This window comes from Microcaecilia unicolor, chromosome 5 (assembly GCF_901765095.1).
Source record: "Microcaecilia unicolor chromosome 5, aMicUni1.1, whole genome shotgun sequence".
Classification (NCBI taxonomy): Eukaryota; Metazoa; Chordata; class Amphibia; order Gymnophiona; family Siphonopidae; genus Microcaecilia; species Microcaecilia unicolor.
The window spans coordinates 223,655,100-223,670,521 of record NC_044035.1 but is presented as its reverse complement, the minus strand read 5'-3'; the positions used below and the strand labels follow the sequence as shown (position 1 = coordinate 223,670,521).

General features: G+C 42.6%; 1 protein-coding gene across 1 annotated transcript in view; it reads right to left on the bottom strand.

Moving 5' to 3' along the window:
- Positions 1-4,855: 4,855 nt before the first annotated feature.
- C2CD2 (C2 calcium dependent domain containing 2) overlaps positions 4,856-15,422 on the bottom strand; it is a 137,977-nt gene continuing 127,410 nt past the window's right edge. The window contains exons 13-14 of the mRNA XM_030203814.1: positions 14,514-14,817; positions 4,856-5,328 (exon numbers count right to left, since the gene is read on the bottom strand). Of these exons, the coding sequence (XP_030059674.1) occupies positions 5,099-5,328; positions 14,514-14,817 (534 nt within the window). The 3' untranslated portion in view covers positions 4,856-5,098. The remainder of the gene's footprint in view (positions 5,329-14,513; positions 14,818-15,422) is intronic.

Genomic DNA, 15,422 nt, shown 5'->3' with positions numbered 1-15,422 from the left:
CTCTTCTTTCCACCTTTGCAAATACATGGAATGCATCTGGACTGGGCTTCCAAATTGTATTTTTGAATAACGTCCATGCCTGATTTAGTGTCCTAACCTTTTCAGCCAATTCTTTTAGTTTCTTTTTAACCACTTTCCTCATTTTATTATAGTCACCCTTTCGAAAATTAAATGCAGTTACAGTAGATTTCCTTTGCGGGTTCATCCCATTTAGTAGCTGAAACTTGATCATGTTATGATCACTGTTTCCCAGGGGACCCAACACTGCCACCTCTCGCACTGTGTCCTGCACGCCACCAAGGCCCTCTTGTCAGTTCCTGGACCAGCTGCTCCAAGAAGCAGTCGTTTATTACATCTAGAAATTTTATCTCCCTTGCACTCTCTGAGGACTCGGTTAAGAATCTCTGTTATAGAAGAAAGATGAATAGTGGAGTGCCTCAAGGGTCAGTCCTAGAACCAATTCTGTTCAATGTCTTCAAGAGTGATATCACTGAAGGATTAGAAGGGAAATTTTGCCTTTTTGCAGATGACACAAAGATCTGAAACAGAATGGATACTCCAGAGGGATAGGCAAAAGGAGATGTGATCTATAAAAAAGACAACATGTTGAATTTTTGGCAGTGGAAAAATGCAGTGATACATTTGGGCCACAGAAACCCAAAGAAGCTGAAATCAATAGGAGGACAGAGGCTGATGCGTATTGGCCTTGGGGTGACAGTCTCTGAGGATTTCAATGTAGCAAACGAATCTGACAAGGCAGTAGCCAAAGCCAAAAGTATGCTAGGTTGCACAATATGTGGTATAAGCAGTAGAATGGAGGTGGTCATAAAATTCACATGTACAGGTTATTGTGAAGTTTCACTTGAATTATAGTATTCAGTTTTCAAGGCCAGATCTTACTAAGGACATAGAGAGGCTAGAGTTGAGCCATAGGAAAGTGACCAAAATAGTAACAGATCTCCACAAGATTACACTTAAATACATATATTCTATAAGAAAGGAGGAACACGGGAGATAAGGTATGATCATCATGAAACACGTGAAAGGTAGTACTGAATAATTTCGAAAAGGGGTGGGCATCCTTGGTCCTCAAGGGCCACAGGATTCCCCCAAAGAAGATACATGACATCTATTTGCATACAATGGAGGCTGTGCATGCAAACAGATCTCTTGCATATTCATTGGGGAAATGACTGTGTTGTAGCCCTCAAGAATCGAGGTTGCTCACATTGGCTCTAGAACTAGAAGACATGATATGAAGCTACGAGGAATAATCCAAAGGAATATCAAGGGGGAGGGGAAATATATATATATATATATTTTTTTTAAGAAAAAGGTGGTATATGCCTAGAATGCCCTCCTGAAAGAGGTGGTGGAAGTAAAACAATGCTAGAATTCAAATGAGTGGGATATACACACTGAATCCCTAAATGGTAAGCGGATGGAAACTAAGAATAAAATACTTTGGATCAAAACATATGAAATGATTTTTACATGTCTTCTAAGGTGGCATGGGGAACCCAACCTGCACTGTGCATCAAGTATAACCCTAACCACTTTACTGGGTAGACTGGATGGATTGTATCTACCATCATCTTCTGTGTTTCACTCATTTCATGGCCCACCTGGTTCATTTTAACTCTGTTTCACATACATGAATGGAACGATAGACTATGCAGTTTGCTATTATGTGTAACATCATGAGAAATTCAGAAGTCTGAATTCTCAGTGCTGCTTCCATCCTCAGTAGAGTGTTAATGTTCTTACTGCTGGCTTCTCCATGAACTCTGTGCTTCCTGACACCTGCCAGGAAGGAAGAAGAGCTTTCCAGAAGGAGGCAGAACTATGTAGAACAGAAGCTCCTGAAAAGTAGGAAGGGCGCTTATGATAATCAGCAGGAAGGTTCTGGTGGCAGCAGAGGCCCCTTCTCTGATTACATAATGCTATCCCTTTCATGTGAAAGTGTCTTAGGTTCCATCTTCCACACCTGACCCTCAGCTTCAAGAGAGACCCTTTATGCCAAGCCTGCAGCAGATACCCAGGGAACATTTTTGCCATGCTGTCCTCCAACGGGCTAGTATCTAAAGGCACTTGTGCTAGGAGCACGTTATTAAAAGGCCAGAAGGCAGACATCAAAACCTGCAGAAGGCTGCTGGCTTGTTTAGAGTGGAGAACAGGGAACCTCTATGCCTCTCTAATTAAGGGAAGGCGAAGGAGTCACCTGAAAGTATCTGTTACTGCAACCAGGCACTCGGCATCTAATCTCTAGGGGGCAGACAACATCCACAGCAGATGCCCTCTCTGGAATGAGAAGGAGTCACCTGAAAGTATCTGTTACTGTAATCAGGCACCCTGCACCTAATCTCTAAAGGGCAGGTATCATCCACAGCTGAAGGAGATTACCATCTTATCCAGGGTAAACATCCATCCTAAGTACCCTGAACAAATAGCAGGACTATTATTTTCAAGATAATACCTGTCAACAGAGCCATTGAGTCTACAACCAGCTGCCTGCAAATCTGTTAACATCTATGTGAATTGCTCTTGTAACTTTATCTACCTGCATACCGAATACAGCAGTGAAATAACTGTGTGTGACCCTTACCACTCCAGTGAGAAGATTAATGGAGAAGGGAGCAAAGAAATGTTTTTTTTTGTTTTTTAACAAATAGTGCTAGAGGAGAGAGGAGGATGACTGTGTCAATAGTTGGCCACCCTTTTATGAAGTGCAACTGTTACCTCATCAGTTGAAATAAATTCAGTAAAGAGTTTGGTTCAGACAAAGACTTTGGTGTGGACTGAGTCATTGGTGTGGCAGTGAAGTAAAGTCTGATGCCTATCTTGTTCAGCCTGCTGGTGTAAACCAGTCCTGGCCCGGACCCTCAATCAACAAATAAGAGCACGTGCCCCTTACCCCATCTGGGGCAGCACTGGCAACCCACCCCCACAAGGCCTGCCAAGGAGACGGCAGCACAAAACTAAGGAAAACTCATTCCACAGGACACTGAGACACAAAAAAGAAACAGCGAAGTGGACAATGGGTGGCAGAAGATCAGCCCTTTTGAATAAAGGATCTTCTGCTACCCATTGTCCACTTTGCCGTTTCTTGTTACTGCCATGGAAGCTACCACACAGATGTAGCAGCCCCCATATGTCATTCACAGCTTGGTGGTTGTGTGCAGGGGAACTATTGCACCATGGAAGGCATATCATAAGGAGGGGGGGGGGGGGGTTCAGCAAGCTTTCCATGAAAAGAAAAAAAATATATATATATATATCCATGTATCATATCAAACCAAGACTGCACTCTTCTCCCTTCCTGCAAGTCCCACTTAATTTGAATAACATTTGCAGAAATGAGGGTAGTTTTTCCTTCTTTAACACTTCATGTATCTACCTCATTTTCTACTACTTTACTCCTGCCCCAGTACAACAGTACTATTCGTGATTACACTTAGAATTGTTCCCTAACTGTAACACATGTTACAGAGCAGCTTGTTGGTATCGCTTATTAAAGAGTCAAATATTGGTAAGCTAACAAGGGACACATTTTGTAGAGGGAAGCTTTTGTCAGTCCTGGATTCTGAACATACATTACAGTGTACTGTGAGAGTTGTAGTATTTACAATTGAAATCATCCCCACAGTTACAAGTTTCTGAGGGGGGTGGGGAGGACAGTGGGGTGACAAAACATAAGAGTAACCAAAAGTGTTTTTCAAGAAACTGGATCAGTTGCCATCTCTGGGAATGATAAGGCATGGATGTAAGCTCTGTAAAATACAAAGAATATTTAGAATGAAGTCTGAGGAATCCCATCTCACCACGCTCAACCTGGAGGGAGTTGATCAAGTCCTAGGCTTTGTCCCACTGCATTTAGGAAGATGTAGTCCTGCTCCAAGAACTACCTGTCCATGCATGCAGTTGGGTAAAACCACGACTTTTATCAACCTCTTTGGGTTGTCCTGAATAATGTGGCAATCCTAGAACTTCTTTCCCCCTGCTGGGACCATGAGTATGCTTCAGATCATTTTGTTCAGAATACAGTATGAAAGTTACAGGAAAAACTTATTTCCCATTTGAGAAGGCAGCAAATACAGTAGCAACAGGTATCCCTGATAGGAATGGTCTTAAGCCCAGCCAGCTTATGCTTTATTGAGTATTCTGCTTCTCCTTTCATGAATGCAGCTGAAGAACATCTGATGGCTCCTACAGCCACCAAAGACCCAGTCTCCGGAAGGAGAATTTTGATCAATCCTGGTTTCACAACGTAAGTCCCACTGTACTGCAGGACTTTAGTTCTGACTCTTGGAAGATGTGTCAGAAAATCAGGATTTACTTGAAGTCTGCCCCCCCACCCTCCCCCCCCCCCAAAAAAAAAAAACTACAAAAACAGGCTTTCATGGCAGGTCTGGTTTGGTTTACTTCACCAGCAGAACCATTCCATCTACTAGACCTTGCAGGAAAGACTTGAAGAGAATCTTCTTCCTTAAACAGCAGAACAGACCAATAAAACAAATTCTCCAGCTGTAGGTGCTGCTGTGTGCAAAATAAGAGACTGCAAAGAAGATGCGTGTCAGTTAAAAACAAAATTGACTGGCTGACATGATGCTTGGAAAAAGGGAATCAGAGCCTTCTCAGGCAGTTAGGGTGAGAGGATCATTGGAGGGTGGTGCCATGACTGGCTTGCATAATCACAGCTGTCAAGTTTTTTTTTTTACATTTGTACCCCGCACTTTCCCACTAATAGCAGGTTCAATGCAGCTTACATATTATATACAGGTACTTATTTGTACCTGGGGCAATGGAGGGTTAAGTGACTTGCCCAGAGTCACGAGCTGTCTGTGCTTGCAGTGGGAATCGAACCCAGTTCCCCAGGACCAAAGTCCATTACTCTAACCACTAGGCCACTCCTCCACTCCTGTATTTGAAGCCAGATAGCACTCCTCAGCTTTGGTACAAATCTGCATGCTTATTTAAAGCTCATTAGAGGACAACTGCCTTTGGTTAGGGAATGAGTTCTGCTATGTGCAAATATGCCACCTAGCGCCGTTCTGCGCAACTGATACGTAAGCTGAAGGAACCGCTGGGGCAGTGCTATCTACGCTTTTTGTTCTGCCAAGGCACTGGCCAGCCCACCCTTGCTCCGGTTCCTAGGAAGCAGCTTCTTGTTGATGAAGCGGGTTAGTGTGGCTCCCTTTTGCCGTTGCTCCTCAGTTCCTGGTTGCTGCTGTAGGAAGATGAGGTCATTGTGGGACTGGCTCATGCCGGGTTCTTTCTGTTGGTGCCTCCGGCGGAAGAAGAGCTTTGCACTTTTCCTCAGAAATCCACCTGCAAGGGAGAAAAAATACAGTCAGATGGGGACCACACAATGGTGAAACCACTATTCCCTATTTTATTGTATGAGGGAGCGGGCGTGATGTTTTCACATCTTGAGACACAAGACAGAAGTGACCTCAAGGCAGAGGCAATGCTTATGGAGAAGGGTGGACACTTGCATTATTCAATACACCAAAGCACTCCTTTCTAGTGTACCAGCAATTAATTACATAGAATACAAAGAAGCAACCAATCATTGCAGAGATCTCTCCCACACCCTCAATTTAAATATAGGAAGGAGAACGTTTAATTCCTCTCTGCCAACAAATTCTCTGAAAATGCTACAGAATGATAAAAGGAATGAAGGGAAGAATCCAGAATGATCAGGATGGGGAAAAGGTGAGAGATCAGAAGGCAAAGTTGACTAGGCATGAAAGTGAAAGCAGATTTATATCTGAGCACAGGCTTTGAGTTATAAGCAAAGGATGTACCCTTGGTTGGGATTAAGAAGCTATACTTTATCCACTCCTATCCTAGCTGAAATAACATCTAATCATCTCTCTGACCTCATGTGCACCTTAATTAGTCACCTTATTTTCAAACTCCTCTCTCTCTTACCTATCTATAGGTTCTATCTTTGCTTATACCCTATGCTATTAAAATGTTCTATTACATATTGTGTTGACATTGTAAGTAGTATATTACGCCACACTTTGTATTGTTATTTGAATATTTTTACTGCTATAATTGTCTATTGCTTATGTTGATTTATTCTTCTGCACACTGCCTTGAGTGGATTCTTTCAAAAAGGCGGTAAATAAATCCTAAATAAATAAATAAAATACAATACAATATGGAAGAAGGCAGAATTAAATGTCCTACCACCCTCACAGTGTTCTTTAGGCCACTAAAGAAAGAAGGGTTAAACCTCTGCCCCCCCCCCCCCCCATCTCTCCCCAAAAGAAAATCCCTACTCTGAAGGGCTTAAAGCCAAAGAATTAAATGAACTAGTCAACAAGATCTGAATCTCAGGTCTTGAGCAAACCTTGGGTGTTAGTCAAAGTGTTTGGTTCGGTTTATAAAGTTACTAATCCTGAGGGAATTCTGCATTAAAAAAAAGTAAGAACTCTGCACATAATATTTTGAAATTCTGCATACTATTTATGAAAAAGTACAATAACTATTGTCTTTCAGTACTAATTAAACTTCAAAACAGAAAATTTCTCACTCAAAGATGCAAACTTTTAAAGATGTTGGTGCATTCCCCCAGGAGTACAGTAATGGTGCACCATAACTAAGGCTTCTGGGTTTTGGTAATTTTAGTTTAAAGGGTGGAGGTCTTTCTGCCTTTCTGTGGTACAACCAAAGTGGTTTACATGGGTCATATACAGGTACTTTCTCTGTCACCAGTGGGCTCACAATCTAAATTTTTGTACCTGGGGCAACGGAATCTAGAGATGTGCATTCTTGTAAAATGACATAAGAAATGTCAAACATTCCATGTCATTTCATACTGACAGGAAAAAACATGAAATGTCTTTGTGTGTGTGTATGTGGGGGGGGGGGGGGGCGGCATTAGTAGTGCGCATTCTTCCAAAGTTTGCACTCTGTTTGCAAAAAGGGCACACACATCATAAAGCACATACACTTCCAGAAGGGCATGTGCTCTTTCTGAAACAGTGCGCAATATTAACAACATTGCTCCAGTAATGAAAAAATGCTAAACCCTCCCAAAAAAAAAAAATCCTGAAAATTCCCATATATGACACAACATGAACATTTTGGGGCTTCTCCTCCACCAGCAGAATCCCAGGGGCTCTCTGCATTGCGAGCAGAGGACTTTATGCTGCTGCTAATACTTGTGGCTACAGATCTCAGTAGGTGAAAAAAGTCAGTGCTATTTGAACACCTCTTCGACTTTGTAGATTGCCAAATGAAAATCTCTAAAATCTAAATTCCTAAACATATGGCAATAGATTACTCTCTCCGTACACATGTTGAGGGGCATAATCGAACGGAAACGCCTATCTCCATGGGCGTTTATCTCTGATAACGAGTCCGTGAAGGGGCGGGCCAAACCGTATTTTCAAAAAAATGGACGTTTTTGAGCTGGGTGTTTGTTTTTTTTAGCGATAATGGAAACTAAAAACGCCCGGCTCAAAAACGTCCTAATCCGAGCCATTTGGTCGTGGGAGGGACCACGATTCGTAGTACACTCGCCCCCCTGATATGCCAGGACACCAACTGGGCACCCTAGGTCAGTGCGGTAGACTTCAGAAAAAGCTCCCACATGCATAGCTCCCTTACCATGGGTGCTGAACTCCCAACCCCCCTCCCCCAAAACCCACAAATGTACACTACTACCATAGCTCTTAGGGGTGAAGGGAGCACCTACATGTGGATACAGTGGATTTTGGAGGCCTCTCATTTACCAGCACAAGTGTTACAGGTAGGGGGGGGATGGGCCTGGGTCCACCTGGCTGAAGTGCACTGCGGTACCCACTAAAAGTGCTCCAGGGACCTGCATACATGCAGGCCTCTAGGACTTGTTACTGCTGTATAACATTGGCACACCAGTTTACACCTAAAGACTAATCTCTCTGAAAACGTCCTTTATTGGAATAAGCACGCTTACTCACAGTTAACTGCAGATCAGAGGTTGTGCCCCACCACTGGCAACGAGTCTCCCTGGTAGTGAGATTAGCAGGTCAGAGCTGGCAGAATGCTGTACAATGCCCTCTTTCAGCCACATTCAAGGTAAGAACTAAGTTCTCTAATGTGGCTAACACATGGAAGGGATCTAAAACTGGCTTACAAAAATGGCCACTACCACATGGACTACCGGAAACACAACAGGGCACACTCTGACCCAGTAGGCAGGGGGGAAAGCACTATGGGAGAAGAGCCTACCAACTACCAACATCATGAGACTGTAAAACAAGCTAATGAAATCACGGACCCCAATACCCTACACTCACCACAATGCAATGCTGATGTGACCCTGTAGTGCACCCAAGAGCCACATCTGACCCAGGGAAAGGCTGTGAGAGGATCGAACATATTCTGCTGTCATGGAGGTGGGTACTCCTCCTATACCTCCTCATTGATCAACCCAATGTTCTTCATTTTTTTTCTTTTTTTAAATCTTTTTTTGTTTTTTTTGTCTTATCTTTTAAATTCCATAAAATTCTCTCTTAACAGTTAAATAAGTATTGAATCATCTCACTTTTACTTATAAGTAATATAGTACTTAACTTCCTTTTAGCAGCAACAATTTTTGCAAACAAGCCAAACCTCCTTCTTACCTTCTGTCTCCTCCAGCTCATTTCTCTGAACACATGTCCCTTCACCCCCATCACCTCCTGCCACTATTCCTCCCCGCTCATTTCATAAATCCTGACCTCTACAGCCAGTCTCTTCCCCTGTCCCGCCTCTCCAGCTGCTCCCACAACTGTAAGCACTTCTGCCAGACAGATGACTCTTCTACCATATGACTCTCTGAAAGTGTGAGTCACTCAGGTACCTGTAATCCTGTGCTGTTCTCAAGGTCTCATAAGAACAACACAGGATTTCTGCACCATGTGGATGACATTCTGCTAGAGGCGCACATTGCAGGAAGACGATGGCACCTGCTGATTTACATTCATGGATCTACATCCTGTGGATTACTACACAGAAACAGATAAATTCTGCACCCATGGGGAATTTTAAGCTAATTCTGCCTTGCACAGTTATACAGAATTCCCCCAGGAGTAGAATAATGATTCTCTGTATTGTCTTATTGGGAAATGTTGTCTATTTGTATTAATTTTAATTATTTTTTTTGTTAATCACTTTGTAACTCCTAGGAATGACGGTATATAAATTTGACAGAGAAAAGTAAATATATAAAATGCCTCCCATGCAAGTAACTTTAAGACTGTGCTATGAAACAGGTCAAACTCTGCTCTTTGGCATTCTGCTTTCAGACATATCAAACATGTCAGGCTACTGAAACTTGATGAATACAGTAAGAAGTCCAGAGAAAGACCAAATGGTGGATCGGTAGTGCCCGAGAACACTCAGAACATGGCTTTACAGTCTGCAGGATGGGTCGAAACAGAAACAAAGCAGAATAATTTTAGCTGTGCTGTCCAGAGCTCAGCTCTTATTATTTATCTGGCAAATACAAATCTGTAAAGCCAAGCAGCAGCTTCCTTGTTGAGTTCTGTTAAAGTTATTAATCCATTTTTTCACTTCTTAGAGAGGAAACATCTCCCTTAGGGATGTGAACAGAATTTTGTTTTTTCTTAGACCGTTGTGAATTTTTTCAGCCAATTTCAAGATTTTTGGCTTTTTTCAGAAATTAATAAACAAAAAATTAAATTAAAGCACATAAAACAGTGTTCTTCATTAATTTTTAAGCCAGGTCTGCTTTGGGCCCAAAACCGATGAAAGAGAGTGGATGAGTATCTTACACATGATACCACAGCACCAGCTAATGTGTGCCAATGACATCAATCCCCATCAATCTTATCTGCGACCAGTCTCTCTCCCCTTTCCCCCCAAACAGGCCCAGCATATCTCCCTCCCCTAGCATCTCTCCTTCTCTCCACCCCCTCACAAGGTCTACATCTTTCCTTCTCCCTTCTCTCAACTCCCTCCCCCCACCAGGTCCAGCATATTTTGTTCTTCCTTCCCTCTCCTGCCCAGTCCAGCATCTCTCATTTTTCCTTTTCTCTGCCTCTCCTCTTCAGCCCACAATGTCCAGCACCTTTCCTTCTCCTTTCTCTCCCCTCCAATCAGGTTCACCAGCATCTCACCTTCTCCCTTCCTTTTCTGCCCCACTGGGTCCAGCATATCTCATTCTCTCTTCCCAGCTCCCCTATAGGACATCCCCCTGACACCGATTCAGACCTACTTCTAAAGGCAGGAGCAATGCCCAACTGAGTCCTGTCTCAGACCCTGCCATCTTTCAAAATGGCAGCATCTGACCCCTAGGAGTGTATCGGAACCAAGGAGGTTTGACAGAAGACGGTGGGAGCATGCTTGGCCCATTATCTGGCCTGAAGCCAGTAGGCAGAGCCTGCTGCCCTACTGAATCATCCAAAACAATAGCAAATGCTTATTAGAAATAAGAACTGCCTGTGTGTGACTTGGTGTGAACCAATAGTTTGTTTTGTCTTGAATGTATCAAGATGGCAGCTATGGCTTCAGCCTTGTCATGTGATGAGGCTCCTGTCAATTAAACCTCCTTGATTGGAGCACACTGTTAAGCATCAGGCAACACACCTACCTGTATTCCCACATTTTATTTCTGGCACTGTCCAGCCTGGGAATGGCTACCCTCCTTCCAGTCATCTAGAAGTTACACACATACTTCCCAGAAAGCTCTGGGGCATGGATAAAGTAATATACTGGATTACATGCAACCATATGTATAGACCCTATAAAGAGGGCGGCAACATCTAGGCATCAAGAACATGTATAATACTGGCATATATGTGTATATGTATGTTAAATGTCAAATTTCTAGCTATGCACTATTCTATAATATGGGGTCTAAAAGTGATGGTGTGTAGTTTGAAGGGAGGCAATACACATGGTCAGAGCACACAAGTTATGTGTTGAATTATAGATTATTATAATAATTTACTTTTTTTAAGGCAATCTAGGTGTGAGCATGTACACCAGCTTTATGGCTGATTCACTGTTATTGTATAAAAGGAATAAGGTGCCTGCTTTCCTTTATAGAATTGCCGTCTTTGAGATGTGATTAGTTCCAGAGTCTGTGGGACCTGCTTTTTGTCCATCATCACCTCTCAGTATTTTAGTTTCAACACTGGTGCAAGCAGAAGCAATGTTGACATTACTAACAATGTCTGACATTGCTGCCTGGATGTCTCAACGCCACCTGAAATTAAATATGACCAAAACCGAGCTTCTCATTTTCCCCCCCAAACCCACCTCCCCACTCCCCCCATTTTCTATTTCTGTTGATGGCTCTCTCATTCTCCCTGTCTCCTCAGCTCGAAACCTTGGGGTCATCTTTGACTCTTCTCTCTCCTTCTCTGCTCATATCCAGCAGACCGCCAAGACCTGTCGTTTCTTTCTTTACAACATCCGTAAAATCCGCCCCTTTCTTTTCGAGCACTCTACCAAAACCCTCATCCACACCCTTGTCACCTCTCGTTTAGACTACTGCAATCTGCTTCTTGCTGGCCTCCCACTTAGTCACCTCTCCCCTCTCCAGTCGGTTCAAAACTCTGCTGCCCGTCTCATCTTCCGCCAGGGTCGCTTTACTCATACTACCCCTCTCCTCAAGACCCTTCACTGGCTCCCTATCCGTTTTCGCATCCTGTTCAAACTTCTTCTACTAACCTATAAATGTATTCACTCTGCTGCTCCCCAGTATCTCTCCACACTCGTCCTTCCCTACACCCCTTCCCGTGCACTCCGCTCCATGGATAAATCCTTCTTATCTGTTCCCTTCTCCACTACTGCCAACTCCAGACTTCGTGCCTTCTGTCTCGCTGCACCCTACGCCTGGAATAAACTTCCTGAGCCCCTACGTCTTGCCCCATCCTTGGCCACCTTTAAATCTAGACTGAAAACCCACCTCTTTAACATTGCTTTTGACTCGTAACCACTTGCCTCCACCTACCCTCCTCTCTTCCTTGCCGTTCACATTAATTGATTTGATTTGCTTACTTTATTTATTTTTTATCTATTAGATTGTAAGCTCTTTGAGCAGGGACTGTCTTTCTTCTATGTTTGTGCAGCGCTGCGTATGCCTTGTAGCGCTATAGAAATGCTAAATAGTAGTAGTAGTTAAAAGGTAGAAATGGTGAGTACTTTCCACTTACACAGCCACCTGGATTACTAGCTAATATTCAAAAATATAATTAGTCTGTACAGTGTTGCATATGCCTAGTTAGACTATAGAAATACTAAGTTGTAGTCCTTGCTATTAGTTGTTTTATGTATGGTGTAATGGAAGATGTAAAGGATTGCTTTTCAACCCTGCTTTGATCGATAATGAACTCTGAAATCTTCTGTCTTTGACCGAAAGTAACTTTCCTTGTAAATACAAAAACAAGTTGGAATGTGTAAGATAAGACACAGCTCTAATTAATTTGGGAGGATGGTGCTTGTTTTCGGAAGTTCAGCCTGGCCACCTGGACTTGGAAAGCATGTGACCACGTCCCCACAGTATGGCTTGTTTACCTAAACAGAGAAGCATTCTGTAATTTTCCTTAGCTCTGAACATGACTTCTGGCCTAATAAAAAAGGGGAGTTTCTTTCAGTGAAATCGGGAGCTCATTTGTGAGTAACCTACGTTTTGCACAGAGGACTTGTCCTTGGTCTAAAAAGCTCCTGGCTTTTGCTGTAACGCCCCCCCCCCCCCAGCTGATGATAAGAGCCTGGATGATGTAAGGACCAGTGACGATTGTATGTATAGTGTATTATTGCTTCTTATCCTGGTCTTAGAACTCTTAGCATTGCTTAGATGTAGAGACCAGTGATGTAATGATTGATTATATAGCTAATCAGTGTGTGTACATAGCTAACCATTGTATATATCTTAATCATTGTAGATTTTAGCACTTCTAATAAAGGTTTCGTTTATCTAATACGAATCCAAAAGAATCCACGATAATTACTGAGTAGTCTGTGTCAGTGAGACAGGCTGTAAATCCATAGCAGTACATATGAACATAATTTGAACAGTTCAAATGTTCATAGAACAGTTCTATTTTCAGTAAAGAATGCCTCAGATTGTAAATTTGTATCCAGGAAAACATCTCAGAGCAGGTAAATCTTCATGGTAACTAGCATGAGTTATTTTGCTACTTGAACTAGCTACACTTTTTCAACTCAGGATGGTTGAAAAATGGCGGAACGCTTGCAAACAGGTGTAGGGAAATTAAAATGAGCACTCTGGTAAAGCGGGGTGAGAATCAAGAGCATTCAAATGTCTCAATGGTTTCAATAGAGTACCATCTGGCCGCATTTTTCATAGAAGCTCAAGGACACAGGGCCATAAGATGAATTGGGTAGGGATGGGGAGAAAGGCTCAGAGAAAATGTGAGGAAATACACTTTTACTAAGTCAGTGGTAAATGCCAGAAAATCACAGTAGCAGATGTGGTGGAAATTAATACTGTGAAAGTCTTCCGATCTGCTTGGGGAAAAGCGCAGAGACAGTGCTAGAGGAAACGGAGGGAAATAACCAGGACAGAGCAGAATGTTCAGCAACACAAGAACTGGACAAACCAAAAGGTTATTATGTGCCAACAAGAACTCTAATGACTAATGTTGCTATTAAGTGGAAGTAGTTTATTTGAAGTAGTGACTTTAATGCACTATACAACGAGGCAATTTTACATGCTGTAAAGGAAGAAGAAGATAAAATGATTACTTACTGTGCAGACAATTTATTCAGGACAGCAAAGCAATCCTCTTAAGGTTACAAAAGGAGAAGGGTAAGACACAAAACCAGAGAGGCAGCAAGAGGTAAAAGAGAGAGTAAAGGAGCAAAGGCAACATAAGATCCAATGGCAGGAATAACTCTGAGCAGATTACATTGGCTAAAGTTATTTACATTTTAATTTCAGAAATATTAACTTTACTATTAAGCAAAAAATAAATTTGTAATGCCTCCGTTTTTGCTGATTAAAAGTGGCCAGTGATAATGGGTGCATAGATAACAAAGTGTTAGCATAAGCTGTTAATATAAATCTTTACTCCCACCCTTGTTTTCCTTCATGTTTGTATATACAGAAACAGAATATCTGCTGGAAGGGAATGTGTGTGCTAGCTTCATCTTCATGGTACAACTCCAGCCGCCTTACTGGGCAAACTAGATGATGGACCATGCTGGTCTTTATCTGCTGTCTGTTACTATGTCACTTGCCTGCATCCCAGACATTAGGAATGAAACCCCACCCTCTCCTGTATGGTCACCACCACCACCAAAACCAACACTTTTTGGCAAGCCTCAGTTCTAGGACACTGCAGACAATGCAACTTACCCCAACCTCTCCCCCTCCCACCCCAAAAAAGAAGAACCAATTTTTCTCACAGGTGTGACCTTTACATTCAATATATGAAGGACTATTCTTCCACAAGGAAGGGCGGTGACATGAGACATTGAAGGATGAAGGGAAAGAGAAAAGGTACTGAAGCAATGGACGGACATGCGAATAATTAAGATACCTTTAGATTTCTTCATGGTTCCTACTTCAGAGACACTTTGGTTGCTTCCACACATCTCATCATAGGTTTGGTCCTGCTGACTGTGGTCCCACTCTTTAAAGAATTTGTGCTGGTCAGCCACCAGCCCCTCACCTGATGCGAGGACAGGCAATGTATTGGACGGTGCTAGTGGAAGCCTTACTTCTGTCGGGGCATTTACTGCAGGATCCTTGTGAGCATGCCATGTCTCATTTGAAGTCGTGCTGTCCATGGCTGCTGTATAATTCATCATAATAGAAGCCTCGTCTTGGTGACAGAGCACTGCCTGAGGTGAAACAAATGGACATATCAGCAAGGCCTTCATAAGATAGTGGTGATGGCTGTCACTGAATGCTCTTGAGGGATAGGGTAGGGCACAAGGTAACATTCACCTTCAGACCCCTAGGGGGACTCTGTTCTCTACAGCACCATGAAAAAAATGAGAGGAGCACCGATTTTTTTTTAATGACCAATGCTCAACACTAACAGTATGCAAATTATATGTAACCAAAGAGACTCATTAACTGGAAAACTTTAATGTCACTTAGTAAACATGCATTAACTGCAAAAGCTAACCTACGGGTAGCTGCAAAACTTCCACATTATCTGTTAGCAGTGTTCCCAGCACTTGGGTGAATAAACTACGCTCATTAAATATCATGGCAGCTAATGCAGAATGTAGTCAGCTACACCTCTAGAGGTGTAGTTAACCATTTAGCATTATCTGTCACCTTAGGAGATCTTAAAGTGTGTTAACTGCAAGGTGCACTCATTGCCTTTTAACCGTTTCCTAATATGAATTTCCACATTAGCTGTGGGGTTAAAAACTTGTTACGTGGCACAGCTTAGACTGATGTGTATCACTTTGTAACTCTTCAGATTGCTACATTT